Source organism: Pseudophryne corroboree, chromosome 5 (genome assembly GCF_028390025.1).
Source record: "Pseudophryne corroboree isolate aPseCor3 chromosome 5, aPseCor3.hap2, whole genome shotgun sequence".
Taxonomy (NCBI): Eukaryota; Metazoa; Chordata; class Amphibia; order Anura; family Myobatrachidae; genus Pseudophryne; species Pseudophryne corroboree.
The window spans coordinates 457,162,718-457,183,041 of NC_086448.1; the positions used below are offsets into that span (position 1 = coordinate 457,162,718).

The 20,324-nt window shown below is 48.4% G+C and overlaps 1 protein-coding gene across 1 annotated transcript in view; it reads right to left on the reverse strand.

Annotated features, from left to right (window-relative positions):
• The window catches only part of NSUN2 (NOP2/Sun RNA methyltransferase 2), a 393,529-nt gene that overhangs the window by 343,301 nt on the left and 29,904 nt on the right, over positions 1–20,324 (reverse strand). Inside the window, exon 3 of the mRNA XM_063922936.1 lies at positions 14,351–14,455. Within this exon, the coding sequence (XP_063779006.1) occupies positions 14,351–14,455 (105 nt within the window). The remainder of the gene's footprint in view (positions 1–14,350; positions 14,456–20,324) is intronic.

Sequence of the window (20,324 nt, forward strand, 5' to 3'; positions counted from 1 at the left end):
TAGCTTTTTCTCACCAAACATAATACCCTTTTTTGTGGTACCTGGGGTATTATCAGAAATGTGTAAAACATTTTTCATTGCCTCAATCATGTAACGGGTGGACCTATTGGAGGGTACACTAGTCTCATCGTCGTCGACACTGGAGTCGGTATCCGTGTCGACATCTGTGTCTGTCACCTGAGGTAGCGGGCGTTTTAAAGCCCCTGATGACATTTGAGACGCTGGAACAGGCACAAGCTGAGTAGCCGGCTGTCCTATGTCGTCAAACCTTTTGTGTAAGGAGTTGACACGGTCACGTAATTCCTTCCATAAGTCCATCCACACAGGTGTCGACCCCGCAGGGGGTGACATCACATTCACAGGCATTTGCTCTGCCTCCACATCATTTTCCTCATCATACATGTCGACACAGCAGTACCGACACACAGCAGACACACAGGGAATGCTCTTACAGAGGACAGGACCCCACAAAGCCCTTTGGGGAGACAGAGGGAGAGTATGCCAGCACACACCAGAGCGCTATATACCACAGGGATATCACCTATAAAAGTGTTTTCCCCTTATAGCTGCATATAATCTTATACTGCGCCTAATTTGTGCCCCCCCTCTCTTTTTTACCCTTTTCTGTAGTGCAGGACTGCAGGGGAGAGCCAGGGAGCGATCCTTCCAGCGGAGCTGTGAGGGAAAATGGCGCCAGTGTGCTGAGGGAGATGGCTCCGCCCCTTTTTCGGCTGGCTTTCTCCCGCTATTTTAATATTTCTGGCAGGGGTTAATATACACCTATATAGCCCCTGGGGCTATATATGGTGTCAGTTTGCCAGCCAAGGTGTTAATATTGCTGCTCAGGGCGCCCCCCCCCCCAGCGCCCTGCACCCATCAGTGATCGCAGTGTGTGGTGTGCATGAGGAGCAATTGCGCACAGCTGCAGTGCTGTGCGCTACCTTGGAGAAGACAGAAGTCTTCAGCCGCCGATTTTCCGGACCTTCTTGCTTCTGGCTCTGTAAGGGGGACGGCGGCGCGGCTCCAGGAACGGACGACGAGGTCGGGTCCTGTGTGCGATCCCTCTGGAGCTAATGGTGTCCAGTAGCCTAAGAAGCCCAAGCTACCACCACTTAGGTAGGTTCGCTTCTTCTCCCCTTAGTCCCTCGGTGCAGTGAGCCTGTTGCCAGCAGGTCTCACTGTAAAATAAAAAACCTAAACTATACTTTCTTTCTAGGAGCTCAGGAGAGCCCCTAGTGTGCATCCAGCTCAGCCGGGCACAGAAATCTAACTGAGGCTTGGAGGAGGGTCATAGGGGGAGGAGCCAGTGCACACCAGATAGTCCTAATTCTTTCTTTAGAGTGCCCAGTCTCTTGCGGAGCCCGTCTATTCCCCATGGTCCTTACGGAGTCCCCAGCATCCACTAGGACGTCAGAGAAATATGATTTCTTAGTCTGTGGTGCAGCAGAGGGAAGAAAGGTTGACTTTAACAGCAGTTGCCGTGGACATCCAAGCATCTAACGCTTCTCCAAACAGAGCCTGATCTTTTTGGGATCTGGAACCTTTTCTCCGGGTTTTCCTAGTAATTTTCAAACAGTGCGTTTAATTCTTTAGACGCAGGGAAGATAAGGGAGGCTCTCTTATTGCCTGTAAAGTAAGCCTCCTCGACCTGCTCAGGTACTTTGTCAGCAATGTGTAAAACGTCCCTAATGGCCTCAATCATGAGCTGCACTCCCTTAGCAAGGGATGCCTCACCCCCCAGTATATCCCCATCACCGTCTCCGGTATCAGTCGGTATCAGTGCCGACTTGCATTATCTGGGCAAGAGCACGTTTTTGTGGGCATATACCAGGGGATCTTAGGGAGGCATTGGGAACAGAACATGACAAAACCTCTACAGATTTCCTCAAAACCTGTGTTTCAGTCTCATTATGAGTTATCCTAGATGAAATCTGGGATATCATTCCGTTAATTGAAGCCACCCACAATGGTTTGGATTCAGCAGGTTGAGACATATTACATTACTGAGTACATGGAATGGATTCTTCTGGAGAGGATACACACTCTGCAGCACATGATACAGAGTCCCTGGACATGGCAATGTGAGATATATCTACACACACACACACACACACACACACACACAGGAAAATGTGAGAGACAGTTTCTCCCAAGTATCTTCAGAGAGACGCAGAGTTAGGGAGCCAGCACACAAAGCGCCCCAGTAGGCAGTTATAGAATAAAATCCTGTCGCTGACTGAGTAACCTTAATAGACTACACTGTTATGTGATTAAAAAATGCTCCCCCCCCCCCCCCCCCTTTCTCTAACCACTTGGTACCGTACAGGATAGCAGAAGTTATGTGGATGGTCAGCGCTCCCTGTCAGCGTCTCTGTCTGGAACTGCAGGGAGAAAATGGCGCTGGTGAGTGCTGGATCCACTCTGAGGAGAAGCTCCGCCCCCTTGTAATGGCACGTCTTTCCACACTATAGAAGATTATACTGGCCTGAGGTAATACATTGCTGGCAGTAGACAGTCCCTGATAGCTCGAGTGACCAGTTGGTAGGGTATTGTGCTGGCCCAGGGCGCCCTTCACAGCGCCGCACAGTGTGCCTCTGAGCTCTCCGGAGCGCAGTGTGAGCGCTGCGCTCCCACCCTGATGCAGCCATTTTCACCGTCTCCCCGCTTGTCGGGTCACCGGTGTCCTACTCACCACTCGACCTCTTCTGGCTCTGTTAGGGGTTGGCAGCAGTGCTGCGGGAGTGAGCGGTAGCCTCAGGGGCTTGCGATCATCACCCTCAGGAGCTCAGTGTCATGTAAGCGGAGATGGTGGCCATTAACCTCTAAAGGTTGAACACTACTACCCCCCTAAGTCCCACGAAGCAGGGAGGATGTTGCCAGCAGCCTCCCTGTGCCTAAACGCTTTAAAAAAACAACAACACTAAAAGAACTCCTAGGAGCTCCCCTAGCTGTGACTGGCTCCACCAGGCACATTTTCTAATCAGAGTCTGGTAGGAGCGAGCCCACACTATTAAACACTTAAAGTGCCCATGACTCCCAAGGGACCCGTCTACACCCCATGGTACTAATGTAGACCCCAGCATCCTCTGGAACGTTAGAGAAAATAAGATTTTACTTACCGGTAAATCTATTTCTCGTAGTCCGTAGAGGATGCTGGGACTCCGTAAGGACCATGGGGAATAGACGGGCTCCGCAGGAGATAGGGCACTTCAAGAAAGCTTTGGACTCTGGGTGTGCACTGGCTCCTCCCTCTATGGCCCTCCTCCAGACTTCAGTTAGGGAAACTGTGCCCAGAGGAGATGGACAGTACGAGGAAGGATTTTTGTAAATCTAAGGGCGAGATCCATACCAGCCACACCAATCACACCGTATAACTTGATAAAACTACCCAGTTAACAGTATGAACAACAACATAGCCACGGTTCAACCGATAAACTATAACATAACCCTTATGTAAGCAACAACTATATACAAGTCTTGCAGAAGAAGTCCGCACTTGGGATGGGCGCCCAGCATCCACTACGGACTACGAGAAATAGATTTATCGGTAAGTAAAATCTTATTTTCTCTAACGTCCTAGTGGATGCTGGGGACTCCGTCAGGACCATGGGGATTATACCAAAGCTTCCAAACGGGCGGGAGAGTGCGGATGACTCTGCAGCACCGAATGAGAGAACTCCAGGTCCTCTTTAGCCAGGGTATCAAATTTGTAGAATTTTACAAACGTGTTCTCCCCCGACCACGTAGCTGCTCGGCAGAGTTGTAATGCCGAGACCCCTCGGGCAGCCGCCCAGGATGAGCCCACCTTCCTTGTGGAATGGGCCTTTACAGATTTAGGCTGTGGCAGGCCTGCCACAGAATGTGCAAGTTGAATTGTGCTACAAATCCAACGAGCAATCGTCTGCTTAGAAGCAGGAGCACCCAGCTTGTTGGGTGCATACAGTATAAACAGCGAGTCAGATTTTCTGACTCCAGCCGTCCTTGAAATATATATTTTCAATGCCCTGACAACGTCCAGCAACTTGGAATCCTCCAAATCGCTAGTAGCCGCAGGCACCACAATAGGCTGGTTCAGGTGAAACGCTGACACCACCTTAGGCAGAAAATGAGGACGCGTCCGCAGTTCTGCCCTGTCCGAATGGAAAATCAGATATGGGCTTTTATACGATAAAGCCGCCAATTCTGACACTCTCCTGGCTGAAGCCAGGGCCAGTAGCATGGTTACTTTCCATGTAAGATATTTCAAATCCGCCGATTTGAGTGGCTCAAACCAATGGGATTTGAGAAAATCCAAAACTACATTAAGGTCCCACGGAGCCACTGGGGGCACAACCGGGGGCTGTATATGTAGTACTCCTTTTACAAAAGTCTGGACTTCAGGAACTGAAGCCAATTCTTTCTGGAAGAAAATCGACAGGGCCGAAATTTGAACCTTAATGGACCCCAACTTGAGGCCCATAGACAATCCTGTTTGCAGGAAATGTAGGAATCGACCCAATTGAAATTCCTCCGTGGGGGCCTTCCTGGCCTCATACCACGCAACATATTTTCTCCAAATGCGGTGATAATGTTGTGCAGTCACCTCCTTCCTGGCTTTTACCAGTGTAGGAATGACCTCTTCCGGAATGCCTTTTTCCCTTAGAATTCGGCGTTCAACCGCCATGCCGTCAAACGCAGCCGCGGTAAGTCTTGGAATAGACACGGTCCCTGCTGAAGCAGGTCCCGACTTAGAGGTAGAGGCCACGGATCTTCCGTGAGCATCTCCTGAAGTTCCGGGTACCAAGTTCTTCTTGGCCAATCCGGAGCCACGAGTATCGTTCTTACTCCCCTTTGCCGTATAATTCTCAGTACTTTTGGTATGAGAGGCAGAGGAGGAAACACATACACTGACTGGAACACCCACGGCGTTACCAGAGCGTCCACAGCTATTGCCTGAGGGTCTCTTGACCTGGCGCAATACCTGTCCAGTTTTTTGTTGAGGCGAGACGCCATCATGTCCACCTTTGGTTTTTCCCAACGGTTCACAATCATGTGGAAGACTTCTGGATGAAGTCCCCACTCTCCCGGGTGTAGATCGTGTCTGCTGAGGAAGTCTGCTTCCCAGTTCTCCACTCCCGGAATGAACAGCTGACAGTGCTATCACATGATCTTCCGCCCAGCGAAGAATCCTTGCAGCTTCTGCCATTGCTCTCCTGCTTCTTGTGCCGCCCTGTCTGTTTACGTGGGCGACTGCCGTGATGTTGTCCGACTGGATCAACACCGGCTGACCCTGAAGCAGGGGTTTTGCCAGGCTTAGAGCATTGTAAATCGCTCTTAGCTCCAGTATATTTATGTGAAGAGACATCTCCAGGTTTGACCATACTCCCTGGAAGTTTCTTCCCTGTGTGACCGCTCCCCAGCCTCTCAGACTGGCATCCGTGGTCACCAGGACCCAGTCCTGTATGCCGAATCTGCGGCCCTCTAACAGATGAGCACTCTGCAACCACCACAGAAGAGACACCCTTGTCCGTGGCGACAAGGTTATCCGCTGATGCATCTGCAGATGCGATCCGGACCATTTGTCCAGCAGATCCCACTGAAAAGTTCGTGCGTGGAATCTGCCGAATGGAATCGCTTCGTAAGAAGCCACCATCTTTCCCAGGACTCTTGTGCATTGATGCACAGACACTTTCCCTGGTTTTAGGAGGTTCCTGACAAGTTCGGATAACTCCTTGGCTTTCTCCTCCGGAAGAAACACCTTTTTCTGAACCGTGTCCAGAATCATTCCCAGGAACAGCAGACGTGTCGTCGGGGTCAATTGAGATTTTGGAAAATTCAGAATCCACCCGTGCTGTTGCAGCACTATTTGGGTTAGTGCTACTACGTCCCCCAGCTGTTCCCTGGACCTTGCCCTTATCAGGAGATCGTCCAAGTAAGGGATAATTAATACGCCTCTTCTTCGCAGAAGAATCATCATTTCGGCCATTACCTTGGTAAAGACCCGAGGTGCCGTGGACAATCCAAACGGCAGCGTCTGAAACTGATGACAGTTTTGCACCACGAACCTGAGGTACCCTTGATGTGAAGGGCAAATTGGGACATGCAGGTAAGCATCCTTGATGTCCAGGGACACCATAAAGTCCCCTTCTTCCAGGTTCGCTATCACTGCTCTGAGTGACTCCATCTTGAACTTGAATTTTTGTATGTACAGGTTCAAAGATTTCAGATTTAGAATAGGTCTTACCGAGCCGTCCGGCTTCGGTACCACAAATAGTGTGGAATAATACCCCTTTCCCTGTTGTAGGAGGGGTACCTTGACTATCACCTGCTGAGAATACAGCTTGTGAATGGCTTCCAATACCGTCGCCCTGTCTGAGGGAGACGTTGGCAGAGCAGACTTTAGGAACCGGCGAGGGGGAGACTTCTCGAATTCCAACCTGTAACCCTGAGATATTATCTGCAGGATCCAGGGGTCCACCTGTGAGTGAGCCCACTGTTCGCTGAAATTCTTGAGTCGACCCCCCACCGCCCCTGAGTCCGCTTGTAAAGCCCCAACGTCATGCTGAGGGCTTTGCAGAAGCCGGGGGGGGCTTCTGCTCCTGGGAAGAAGCTGCTTGGTGCACTCTCTTACCCTTTCCTTTGCCTCGGGGCAAATATGACTGTCCTTTCGCCCGCTTGTTCCTATAGGAACGAAAGGACTGCGGCTGAAAAGACGGTGTCTTTTTCTGTTGGGAGGGGACCTGAGGTAAAAAGGTGGATTTCCCGGCTGTTGCCGTGGCCACCAAATCCGATAGACCGAACCCAAATAATTCCTCCCCCTTATACGGCAATACTTCCATATGCCGTTTGGAATCCGCATCACCTGACCATTGTCGCGTCCATAAACTTCTTCTGGCAGATATGGACATCGCACTTACTCTCGATGCCAGAGTGCAAATATCCCTCTGTGCATCTCGCATATATAGAAATGCATCCTTTAAATGCTCTATAGTCAGTAAAATACTGTCCCTATCCAGGGTATCAATATTTTCAGTCAGGGAATCCGACCAAACCACCCCAGCACTGCACATCCATGCAGAGGCGATGGCTGGTCGCAGTATAACACCAGTATGAGTGTATATACTTTTCAGGGTAGTTTCCAGCCTCCTATCTGCTGGATCCTTGAGGGCGGCCGTTTCAGGAGACGGTAACGCCACTTGTTTTGATAAGCGTGTGAGCGCCTTATCCACCCTAGGGGGTGTTTCCCAGCGCGCCCTAACCTCTGGCGGGAAAGGATATAATGCCAATAACTTCTTTGAAATTAGCAGTTTTCTATCGGGGTTAACCCACGCTTCATCACACACTTCATTCAATTCGTCTGATTCAGGAAAAACTACAGGTAGTTTTTTCAGACCCCACATAATACCCCTTTTTGTGGTACATGCAGTATCAGAGATATGTAAAGCCTCCTTCATTGCCGTGATCATATAACGTGTGGCCCTACTGGAAAATACGTTTGTTTCTTCACCGTCGACACTAGATTCGGTGTCCGTGTCTGGGTCTGTGTCGACCGACTGAGGTAAAGGGCGTTTTACAGCCCCTGACGGTGTCTGAGACGCCTGTACAGGTACTAACTGGTTTTCCGGCCGTCTCATGTCGTCAACTGATTTTTGTAATGTGCTGACATTATCACGTAATTCCATAAATAAAGCCATCCATTCCGGTGTCGACTCCCTAGGGGGTGACATCACCATTACCGGCAATTGCTCCGCCTCCACACCAACATCGTCCTCATACATGTCGACACACACGTACCGACACACAGCAGACACACAGGGAATGCTCTGATAGAAGACAGGACCCCACTAGCCCTTTGGGGAGACAGAGGGAGAGTTTGCCAGCACACACCCAAGCGCTATAAATATATAGGAACAACCCTATAGAAGTTTTGTCTCCCTTATAGCAGCTTAATATATATCAAAAACGCCAAAAAAAGTGCCCCCCCCCCTCTCTTTTTTACCCTGTTTCTGTAGTGCAGTGCAGGGGAGAGTCCTGGGAGCCTTCCTCGCAGCGGAGCTGAGCAGGAAAATGGCGCTGTGTGCTGAGGAGATAGGCCCCGCCCCCTATTTCGGCGGGCTCTTCTCCGGAGTTTGTGAGACCTGGCAGGGGTTAAATACATCCATATAGCCCCAAGGGCTATATATGTGATGTATTTTTTAGCCAGAACAAGGTATTCTCATTGCTGCCCAGGGCGCCCCCTGCAGCGCCCTGCACCCTCCGTGACCGCTGGTGTGAAGTGTGTGACAACAATGGCGCACAGCTGCAGTGCTGTGCGCTACCTCATGAAGACTGAAAAGTCTTCTGCCGCCGGTTTCTGGACCTCTTCGCTTTTCGGCATCTGTAAGGGGGTCGGTGGCGCGGCTCCGGGACCGGACTCCATGGCTGGGCCTGTGTTCGATCGCTCTGGAGCTAATGGTGTCCAGTAGCCTAAGAAGCCAATCCATCCTGCACGCAGGTGAGTTCACTTCTTCTCCCCTAAGTCCCTCGTTGCAGTGAGCCTGTTGCCAGCAGGACTCACTGAAAATAAAAAACCTAAAAACTTTTTCTAAGCAGCTCTTTAGGAGAGCCACCTAGATTGCACCCTGCTCGGACGGGCACAAAAACCTAACTGAGGCTTGGAGGAGGGTCATAGGGGGAGGAGCCAGTGCACACCACCTGATCCTAAAGCTTTATTTTTGTGCCCTGTCTCCTGCGGAGCCGCTAATCTCCATGGTCCTGACGGAGTCCCCAGCATCCACTAGGACGTTAGAGAAATTTATGTTAAGTGAAAAACTCCTGTTTGGACATAGTCCTTGGAATTTTATTCCCTGTGTGACTGCACCCCAGCCCCGAAGGCTGGCATCCGTGGTCACCAAGACCCAGTCCTGTATTCCGAATCTGCGGCCCTCTAGTAGATGAGCCCTCTGCAGCCACCACCGCAGCGACACCCTGGTTCTTGCCGACCGGGTTATCCGCTGCTGTATCTGGAGATGGGACCCGGACCATTTGTCCAACAGGTCCCACTGGAAAATCCTTGCGTGGAACTTTCCGAATGGAATTGCTTCGTCCGAAGCTACCATTTTTCCCAGGACTCGTGTGCATTGATGTACCGACACCTGTCCCGGTCTTAGGAGGTTTCTGACTAGAGATGACAACTCCTCGGCTTTTTCCATTGGAAGAAACACTTTCTTCTGGTCTGTTTCCAGAATCATTCCCAGGAACAGAAGACGTGTCGTCGGGACCAGCTGTGACTTTGGAATTGAGAATCCAGTCCTGCTGTTGCAGCACTTCCCGAGAAAGTGCTACCCCCTTACCAACTGTTCCTTGGACCTCGCCTTTATCAGGAGATCGTCCAAGTACGGGATAATTAAAACTCCCTTCTTGCGAAGGAGTATCATCATTTCGGTCATTACCCATGGTAAAGACCCTCGGTGCCGTGGATAATCCAAACGGCAGCGTCTGGCACTGATAGTGACAGTCCTGTACCACAATCTTGAGGTACTCCTGGTGAGGAGGGTAAATGGGGACATGCAGGTAAGTATCCTTGATGTCCAGAGAGACCCTGTAATCCCCCTCGTCCAGGATCGCAATAATCGCCCTGAGCGATTCCATCTTGAACTTGAATCTTTTGTTATATGTGTTCAAGGATTTTAAAGTTAAGATGGGTCTCACCGAACCGTCCGGTTTCGGTACCACAAACATTGTGGAAAAGTAACCCTTTTCCTGTTGAAGGAGGGGTACCTTGATAATCACTTGCTGTGAATATAGTTTTTTGGATAGCCACCAACACTGCCTCCCTGGCAGAGGGAGTTGCCGGTAAGGCAGATTTTAGGAAACGGCGGGGGGGGGGGACGTCTCGAATTCCAGCCTGTACCTCTGAGATACTGTTTGAAGAACCTAGGGATCCACCTGTGATAGAGCCCACTGTGCGCTGAAATTTCTGAGACGGGCCCCCACCGTACCCGGGTCCGCCTGAGCAGCCCCAGCGTCATGCTGTGGACTTACCGGACGCAGGGGAGGACTTCTGCTCCCGGGAACTAGCTGTGTGCTGCAGCTTTTTCCCTCTACCTTTTCCTCTTGGCAGAAAAGATGAGCCTCTAGCCCTCTACTTTTCTGGGGCCGAAGGGACTGTACCTGATAATACAGTGCTTACTTTTGCTGTGGGGTAGCTTGTGGCAAAAGTTTTGATTTCCCAGCCGTAGCTGTGGAAATGAGGTCTGAAAGACCATCCCCAAACAGTTCCACCCCCTTCTAGGGCAAACTTTCATGTGCCGTTTTGAACCGGCATCGCCCGACCATTGCCGAGTCCATAACCCCCGTCTGGAGGCAATGGTTTTACATAGCGCTTATTAGTGATGCCAGCCGGCAGATCTCCCTCTGTGCATCTCTCATGTATAAGACTGAGTCTTTTATATGCTCTATGGTTAGCAGAATAGTGTCCCTGTCTAGGGTGTCAATATTTTCTGACAGGGAATCTGACCACGCAGCGGCAGCACTGCACATCCATGCTGACGCAATAGCTGGTCTAAGTATAAATGCCTGAGTGTGTATATACAGACTTCAGGATCGCCTCCTGCTTTCTATCAGCAGGTTCCTTGAGGGCGGCCGTATCCGGAGAGGGTAGTGCCACCTTTTTAAACAAACGTGTGAGCGCTTTATCCACCCTAGGGGGTGTCTCCCAACGTGACCTATCCTCTGGCGGGAAAGGGAACGCCATTAGTAACTTCTTAGAGATTACCAATCTTTTATCAGGGAAAGCCCACGCTTCTTCACACACCATTTAATTCTTCTGATGGGGGAAAAACTACAGGTAGTTTTTTCTCCCCAAACATAATACCCTTTTTAGTGGTACCTGGGTTTATAATCAGAAATTTGTAACACCTCTTTCATTGCTTCAATCATGCAACGAATGGCCTTAGTGGACATTAGACTAGACTCATCGTCGTCGACACTGGTGTCAGTATCCGTGTCGACATCCGCGTCTGCCATCTGAGGTAGCGGGCGTTTTAGAGCCCCCGATGGCCTTTGAGACGCCTGGACAGGCACGAGCTGAGAAGCCGGCTGTCCCGCATTTGGCATGTCGTCAAATTTTTTGTGTAAGGAGTCGACACGTGCACGCAATTCCTTTCATAAGTCCATCCACTCAGGTGTCTGTCCCGCAGGGGGTGACATCCCTTCTATAGGCATCTGCTCCGCCTCCACATCATTATCCTCATCAAACATGTCGACACAGCCGTACCGACACACCGCACACACACAGGGAATGCTCTAACTGAGGACAGGACCCACAAAAGCCCTTTGGGGAGACAGAGTGAGAGTATGCCAGCACACACCAGAGCGCTATATAATGCAGGGACTAACTGAATTATGTCCCCTATAGCTGCTAGACTGCAGGGGAGAGCCAGGGAGCTTCCTTCCAGCGGAGCTGTGAGGGAGAAATGGCGCCAGTGTGCTGAAGGAGATAGCTCCGCCCCTTTTTCGCTGACTTTTCTCCCGCTTTTTTATGGATTCTGGCAGGGGCAATTATCACATATATAGCCTCTGGGGTATTTTTGCCAGCCAAGGTGTTTTTATTGCTGCTCAGGGCGCCCCCCCCTAGCGCCCTGCACCCTCAGTGACCGGAGTGTGAAGTGTGTATGAGGAGCAATGGCGCACAGCTGCAGTGCTGTGCGCTACCTTGGTAAAGACTGATGTCTTCTGCCGCCGATTTTCCGGACCTCTTCTTGCTTCTGGCTCTGTAAGGGGGACGGCGGCGCGGCTCCGGGACCGAACACCAAGGCCAGTTCCATGCGGTCGATCCCTCTGGAGCTAATGGTGTCCAGTAGCCTAAGAAGCCCGAGCTAGCTGCAAGCAGGTAGGTTCGCTTCTTCTCCCCTTAGTCCCTCGCTGCAGTGAGCCTGTTGCCAGCAGGTCTCACTGTAAAATAAAAAACCTAATTATATACTTTCTTTTTAGAAGCTCAGGAGAGCCCCTAGTGTGCATCCAACCTCGGCCGGGCACAAAATCTAACTGAGGCTTGGAGGAGGGTCATAGTGGGAGGGGCCAGTGCACACCAGGTGACCTAAAAGCTTTCTTTAGTTGTGCCCAGTCTCCTGCGGAGCCGCTATTCCCCATGGTCCTTTCAGAGTTCCCAGCATCCACTAGGACGTCAGAGAAATAATAGATCAAGGGGGAGCTGTAGATGTAGCATATCTAGACTTTAGTAAGGCATTTGACACTGTCCCACATCGCAGACTGCTAAATAAACTTGAAAGCCTGGGGGTGGATTATAAATCAGTTAAATGGATAAGAACCTGGTTGCAGGATAGGAAACAGACAGTCGTAGTTAATGGAGTGCAATCTATGGAGGGAAATGTTACCAGTGGAGTACCCCAGGGATCTGTACTTGGTCCAGTTCTCTTTAATATCTTTGTTGGTGACATTGCAGATGGTATTGAAGGGAAGATATGCCTTTTTGCAGATGATACAAAGATATGCAACAGGGTAGACACACCGGGAGGGGTCAAACAAATGATTAATGGACCTAGGTAGGCTTGAGAAATGGTCAAGAACGTGGCAACTACAGTTTAATGTTAAAAAATGCAAAATCATGCACTTGGGTCACAAAAACCCAAAGGCTAAGTATAGTGTCAAGGGTACTATAATGGAAACTACTGAGGAGGAAAGAGATTTAGGAGTCACTATTTCAAGTGACTTGAAGGCAGGAAAGCAATGCAACAAAGCAATGAGAAAGGCAAGTCAGATGCTTTGTTGCATAGGGAGAGGAATCAGTAGCAGGAAAAAAGAAGTGATAATGCCACTGTATTGTATTGTATTGTATTGGTACGGCCCCATCTGGAATACTGTGTCCAGTTCTGGAGACCCTATCTCCAGAAGGATATAAATACATTACAGAGTGTACAAAGAAGGGCAACTAAAATGGTGCATGGCCTACATCACAAAACTTACCCGGAAAGGCTAAAAGATCTTAACATGTATAGTTTGGAGGAGAGAAGGGAAAGGGGGTACATGATAGAAACTTTCAAATATATCAAGGGTCTTAACAAAGTTCAGGAGGGAAACATTCTTCAAAGGAAAAGAAGTATTAGAACTCGAGGGCATACATTGAGACTGGAGGTGGGGAGGCTCAGGGGAAATTTAAGGAAAAATTACTTCACAGAAAGGGTAGTGGATAAGTGGAATAACCTCCCATCAGAGGTGGTAGAGGCTAAGACTGTAGGGCAATTTAAACATGCTTGGGACAGGCATATGAATATCCTTACAAAGAATTAAGGTTAAAAAAGGGTTGAGATTGCCTAAAGGATAAAATAAAAAAGGGGCAGACTAGATGGGCCAAGTGGTTCTTATCTGCCGTCAAATTCTATGTTTCTATGTTTCTAAGTACCCGGCAACAAGGGACACTGGAGTACACAGCACCGCCAGGGGAGGTGATAGAGCCGCAGCATTTAATGTCAGACTGACATCCAGCACTTGTCAGTGCTATGCTGCCGCCCTTGAAGTCTTCAATCTTCAGAAAGAGCAGCCCACCAGTTAGTGATCCTGCCTGCAGGGCATCAACTTACAAACCGAGCTCCAGTGCCTGGAGGCGGGGATATAGAAGAGGCGGCGCTATGCATCCTGGGAACAGTCAAAGCTTTTAGCCTGTTGGTGCCTCGGATCAAGATCCTACTCTACACCCGATGTTATTCCCTGTGGAATACGTGTACCCCGCTGCAGAAATAATGATATTTATACACATACATACATATGGGATCAATATGTTAAACCGGCAGTCAGTATGCCAACAGCGGTATGCCAGCCAGGCACTAGCAAGCCACGTGTGGGCTCGCTGCGGGCACGGTGGCAGGATTTCTTCTCAGTCTATGGGTGTCGTAAACACCCATAGAGGTAGGCTGTTACCGCACTACTTGTCGGAATCCGGGATGTCACAAGGTCAACGCCGGAATCATGACTAGCAGTGAAATATTGCCGCCGGAATCCTGACACCACAAGCTTTTCTCCCTCTATGGGTGTTCATGACACCCATAGAGGGAGAATAAATCATGCCACCGTGCCTGCAGTGTGGCAGGATTGTTGGAAAGTTCTCATTAGATAATGAATTGCAAATGGAAGGGTTTGTGAGTATTGTACATGTACTTGTGCTATGGTTTTCGAGCTCACAGACAACTTCAGAAGCGTTCACCTCATAAGGAATTTATATGGGTACCTTTATTATATTTAGATTTATTTTTACTAGTAAGGATGCAGGATAATTAATAACATTTTCTAAATAATCCTAGACGAAATTAGCAACTAAAAAAATAAAAAAATTTGTGCGGAACGAGAAAATAACCTTACAGAAAGTGTTTCTTACCAACTAAGTGGCTGGGGAGCTTCTATCTTCTGACCATCAACCTCTATATCTTGTAGTTCTTTGAAGTATTTTTCCTTTAGACAATGTAATATTTCTTTGGCATGACTACACAAATAAAAGCACAAGATATCATGGGTACAATCATGTGCCGCATGCACTAATAAATAACAGAATTCTATAAAATATTTGCATGCCTCTTTCCCCACATCTCATTATTAATTAGTGGGCAACAAGTGGCTGTTCAAGACAAAGGGGTATATTCAATAAGAGTCGGATCCATTCGGACACGCAGTTGTCGGAATGGATCCGACAACCCCTATTCAATGGACGGCCAAATCAGACAGTGTCGGATTTGGCCGAACAGAGGGATCTGTCCAGCAGCGGCATGGGATGCAGATGGCGGCGGGCGTGAGCGAGACAGCAGTGGGGGTAAGCTGGGCAGCTGAGAGAGCAGAGATCGGCGGCCGGCTGGAGGAGCTGGCTGCGGGGGGACATGTCTGCGGCGGCGGGGGGAGGCGCTGCAGGGAGAGAGGTGCCTGGCCAGGGGACGGCCAGGCGCCTCACACCCCACCGCAAATATGAACCCCCGCAGACAACTTCCCCCGCACCGCTTGTCTCCTCACCTCAGACTTGTTTTCAAGTCTGATTGAGTGTCGGATTTGCCCCATTTTGGACAGAAGCACGTGGATCGGCGGCTATTCCACCGATCCTCATGTTTTTCGACAAGTCAGGAATTCCGAACGTGTCAGAAAAAAAAATAATAATAAATCAGCCCCTATTGAATAGGTCGAAACCCCTTCCAACCTATTTCTGTCGGAAGCTGGCATCTTTTCGTCAAGAAGGCAGCTTCCGACAGTTACGGAATACACCTCTAAACAGTAACATCCAGCTCTGTGCACACTTTGACTTTCTCTCTGCTTTGAAAGCAAAGAATATAGGATTTTAATTACCTACCGGTAAACCCTTTTCTCATAGTCCGTAGAGGATACTGGGGTTCCATTTAGTACCATGGGGTATAGACAGGTCCACTAGGAGCCATGGAAACTTTAAGAATTTGATAGTTTGGGTTGGCTCCTCCCTCTATGCCCCTACCACCAGACTCAGTCTAGGAAACTGTGCCCAAGGAGACTGACATACTTTGAGAGGATAGATAAAGATAGTGGTGAGATTCCGAACCAGCACACACAAACAGAGGAAAGCTATGCTAACCCAACTTTAAACAGTAACAGCAACAGCTAAACAAACCAGAATACTTAACCAAGTAACAGTGCAGGAAGAACGAAGAATCGGGCGGGCGCCCAGTGTCCTCTACGGACTACGAGAAAAGGATTTACCGGTAGGTAATTAAAATCCTATTTTCTCTTACGTGCTAGAGGACACTGGGGTTCCATTTAGTACCATGGGGATGCATTAAAGCTCCCAAACTGGGTAGGAATGTGCCGAGGTTCCTGCAAAACTGATTGACCAAACTGACAGTCCTCAGAGGCCAATGTATCGAACTTGTAGAACTTAGCAAACGTGTTCGAACCTGACCAAGTAGCTGCTCGGCAGAGCTGCAAAGCCGAGACTCTCCGGGCAGCTGCCCAGGAAGGACCCACCGACATAGTAGAGTGGGCCTGTACAGATTTTGGAACCGGCAAGCCTGCCGTGGAATAAGCATGCTGGATAGTGAGCCGGATCAAGCGTGCAATTTATTGGGATCATATAGGACAAACAGCGAGTCGGATTTCCTGTGACAAGCTGTTCACTTTACGTATACCTTCAAAGCCCTCACAACATCCAAAGACGGAAGTGTCAGTGACAACCGGAACCACAATAGGTTGGTTGATGTGAAATGCAGACACCACTTTCGGAAGAAATTGCTGATGAGTTCAGCTCTGTCCTCATGGAAAATTAAATAGGGGCTCTTGTGAGACAGACAAAGCCCCCAGCGCTAACACACGTCTTGCTGAAGCAAAGGCCAACATTGTGACGATCTTCCACGTAAGATATTTTACGTCCACCTCCTGTAATGGTTCAAACCAGTCCGACTGGAGGAACTGCAGCACCAAATTGAGATCCCAAGGTGCCGTGGGAGGCACAGAGGTTAGATGCGCAGAACCCCTTTCAAAAACGTCTGGAAGAGAAGCCAATTGTTTTTTAAAGAAAATGGAGAAGGCCGAAATCTGGACTTTTATGGAGCCCAGACGTAGGCCCACATCCACACCTGCCTGCAGAAAAAGCAGGAAACGTCCCAAGTGAAATTCAACCACAAAATAAGTTAAGCTCTCACACCGAGAGACGTATTTCTTCCAAATACGGTGGTAATGTTTAGACGTTATCCTGGCTTGGATCATAGTCGGGATAACTTTATTAAGAATCTCTCTTCCGACTAGAATCAGCGGTTCAACTTCCATGCCATCAAACGTAGCCGCGGTAAGTCCTGATAGACGAACGGGCCCTATTGCAGAAGATCCTCGCGAAGAGGTTGAGGCCACGGATCGTCGAGGAGGATCTCCAGAAGGTCCGCGTACCAGGCCCTTCTTGGCCAGTCCAGAGCAATGAGCATTGCTTTAATTTTTTCCCTTTTTATTATTTTGAGAACTCTTGGGATCAGAGGAAGTGGAGGATCTGATAGACCCATAGAGTCGTAAAGAAAAAAGTGTTGTCCGCACAGACCTAAAAATTAACCCAAAATAAAAAGAATAGAGATAAAAGGACAGTAAATATATAAGTATCACTTATACCCCTGTTTTTTTATAACATGCTCATCTGTGCTTATATATCTGTTTATAACACAGGGGGTGCTCCCTGAGAGTTAGGTTAAGCTATTACACAAAAATTACCAATAAAGGTAAACAAGAACTCTCCTAGAGTGGCGCACTCTAAAGTATAATCATACATGTGCAACAATATAGGATCAAGAGAGAAAATATGATAAGACTTAACTTTTATTAAAGATCAAACATTAAAAATACTTGGAGATATTCTCTCTTATTCTAAAAAGGCGAAATATAAACACAATACATATAGTACAACATATAACAGTTTAAAAGGTAGAAAAAGAACAAACGGCTGCGCTGAATATCAGGAACGGAACATAATGTACAGAGAGCCAACGTAAAAAATAACAATGTTTATTAATAAAACATATAAAAAGATTAATTATCAAATAACCGGTGAATAATATATATAAATATATATAAGAACAATCACTAGACGTGGACTAGTGGTATATTGTAATAACTCAGCTTATTGGGGTGAAAAGTTCCGTGATTCACTTGTTAGATAATTGATAAATACCAGGTGTGTTGGTAGGATCCTAATGAATTAAAAGTCCCTCAGTTGAAAATGATATTCAATACCTTTCCAAAATGGGCTGGTAAGAGCCGAGCGTCCTCGGCTTCAATGTCCTGCAATGCCCATATACGCTGTGCAGCGGAAAGGAATGGACCGTCTCTCTCACAACCCGGTCGTGGCGGCGTGTGCGCTGAAGCCGCTGATGTCGGATGCTGTAGGCGGAGGGTGCAGCGGGGACCAAGGAACACCTGGAAGATTTCACCTGAGCTGAGTGTGGATAGGGGCGGGTCCTGACGCGTTTCTTCACGTTCACGTGACTTTCTCAAAGGCAGACAGTGCCAGAGCATCCACAGAGAATGTCTCATTCGCTTCTAAAGCGAATGAAGCTTCAGAAGCGAATGAGACACTCTCTGTGGATGCTCTGGCACTGTCTGCGACTCTAGAGACTGGCACGAGTAAGGGTCTCTCACCACGTATATAATGCTATAGCACATACGAGGCAGCAGAACCACGAAACGTGCTTTAAGGTCTTGACTTACTGTTATTAGAGTTTATTCATATATTTATTCTCCATTATAGAAAGGGCTAAGGCCCGTTGGAGTATGTAAACTACTTGTACCTTTTAAACGGTTATATGTTGTACTATATGTATTGTGTTTATATTTCGCCTTTTTAGAATAAGAGAGAATATCTCCAAGTATTTTTAATGTTTGATCTTTAATAAAAGTTAAGTCTTATCATATTTTCTCTCTTGATCCTATATTGTTGCACATGTATGATTATACTTTAGAGTGCCCCACTCTAGGAGAGTTCTTGTTTACCTTTCTTGGTATTTTTTGTGTAATAGACCCATAGAGTCGTCAGAGCGTCTACCGCCACTGCCTGTGGGTCTCTAGACCTAGAAAAATACCGCTTGAGCTTCTTGTTGAGACAAGATGCCATCATGTCGATTTGTGGATATCCCCACAAACGTGTCAAGCACCTGAACACTTCTGGGTGAAGGCCCCATGCCCCCGGGTGCAGGTCGTGTCTGTTGATGAAGTCTGCTTCCCAGTTGTCTACTCCCAGAATGAAGACTGCTGACAATGCCACAGCTTTTCTTTCTGCCCAGAGGAGAATTCTTGACACCTCTGATATTGCTGGTCTGCTTTTCGTTATGCCCTGTTTATGTACTGCCGTCACATTGTCCGACTGGACATGAATGGCCCGATTTGATTGGAAGGATGACTTCCTGACTTGACCATCTTCCTTGAAACTGCACCCCCTGGGTGACTGCTCCTCAACCTCGGAGGCCTGCGTCCGTAGTTAACAGGAACCAGTCCTGAATTCCGAACCTCCGACCCTCGACGAGGAGAGAGAGATCTGTAGCCACCACAGAAGGGAGATCCTGGCTTTTGGCGACAGACGGATCCTCTGGTGCATATGAAGATGATGTCCAGTCCATTTGTCCAAAAGATCGAGCTGGAAGGGTCTTGCGTGAAACCTTCCGTATTGAAGCACCTCGTAAGAGGCCACCATTTGCCTTTTCCAACGGAAGGAACACTCTCTGCGACTCCGTGTCCAATAATATTCCCAGGAATGGCTCTAAGTGAGATTTCGGAAGGTTCAGAATCCACCCGTGATCCCGGAGAAATTTGGTTGAGAGGCCAATGCTGTCCAGCAACCTCTTCCTGGACGGTGCCTTTATCAGAAGATCGTCCGGGTACGGAATTATGTTCACTCCCTGCTTGCGAAGTATAAACATTATCTCTGCCATCACTTTGGTGAACACCCTCGGTGCCGTGGAGAGACCAAATGGTAGTGCCTGGAACTGGCAGTGACAGCCCTGCGGTGCAAACTGTAGATAAGCCTGATGAGGCAGCCAGATCGGAATGTGAAGGTACGCATCCTTGATATCCAGAGACACTAGGAATTCCCCCTCTTCCAGACCTGAGATCACCGCTCTCAGAGACTCCATCTTAAACTTTAAACACTCTTAAGAACGGGTTCAAGGACTTGAGGTTCAGAATTGGTCGTACCGAACTGTCCGGTTTCGGTACTACAAACAGGTTGAAATAGTACCCCTTGTTGTGTAGACGAGGTGGAACTGGAACAATGACTTGAGTCTGTACCAGTTTTTGGATGGCCTGCTGTAAAGTTATAATTGCCTCTTGTGAAGCTGGTAAGCCTGATTTGAAGAATCTGAGGTGGGAGCTCTTGGAACTCCAGTCTGTAGCCATGGGAAATAATAAGAATTTACTTACCGATAATTCTATTTCTCATAGTCCGTAGTGGAAGCTGGGGACTCCGTAAGGACCATGGGGAATAGCGGCTCCGCAGGAGACTGGGCACATCTAAAGAAAGCTTTAGGACTATCTGGTGTGCACTGGCTCCTCCCCCTATGACTCTCCTCCAAGCCTCAGTTAGGATACTGTGCCCGGACGAGCGTACACAATAAGGAAGGATTTTGAATCCCGGGTAAGACTCATACCAGCCACACCAATCACACCGTATAACCTGTGATCTGAACCCAGTTAACAGCATGATAAACAGAGGAGCCTCTGAAAGATGGCTCACAACAATAATAACCCGATTTTTGTAACAATAACTATGTACAAGTATTGCAGACAATCAGCACTTGGGATGGGCGCCCAGCATCCACTACGGACTATGAGAAATAGAATTATCGGTAAGTAAATTCTTATTTTCTCTAACG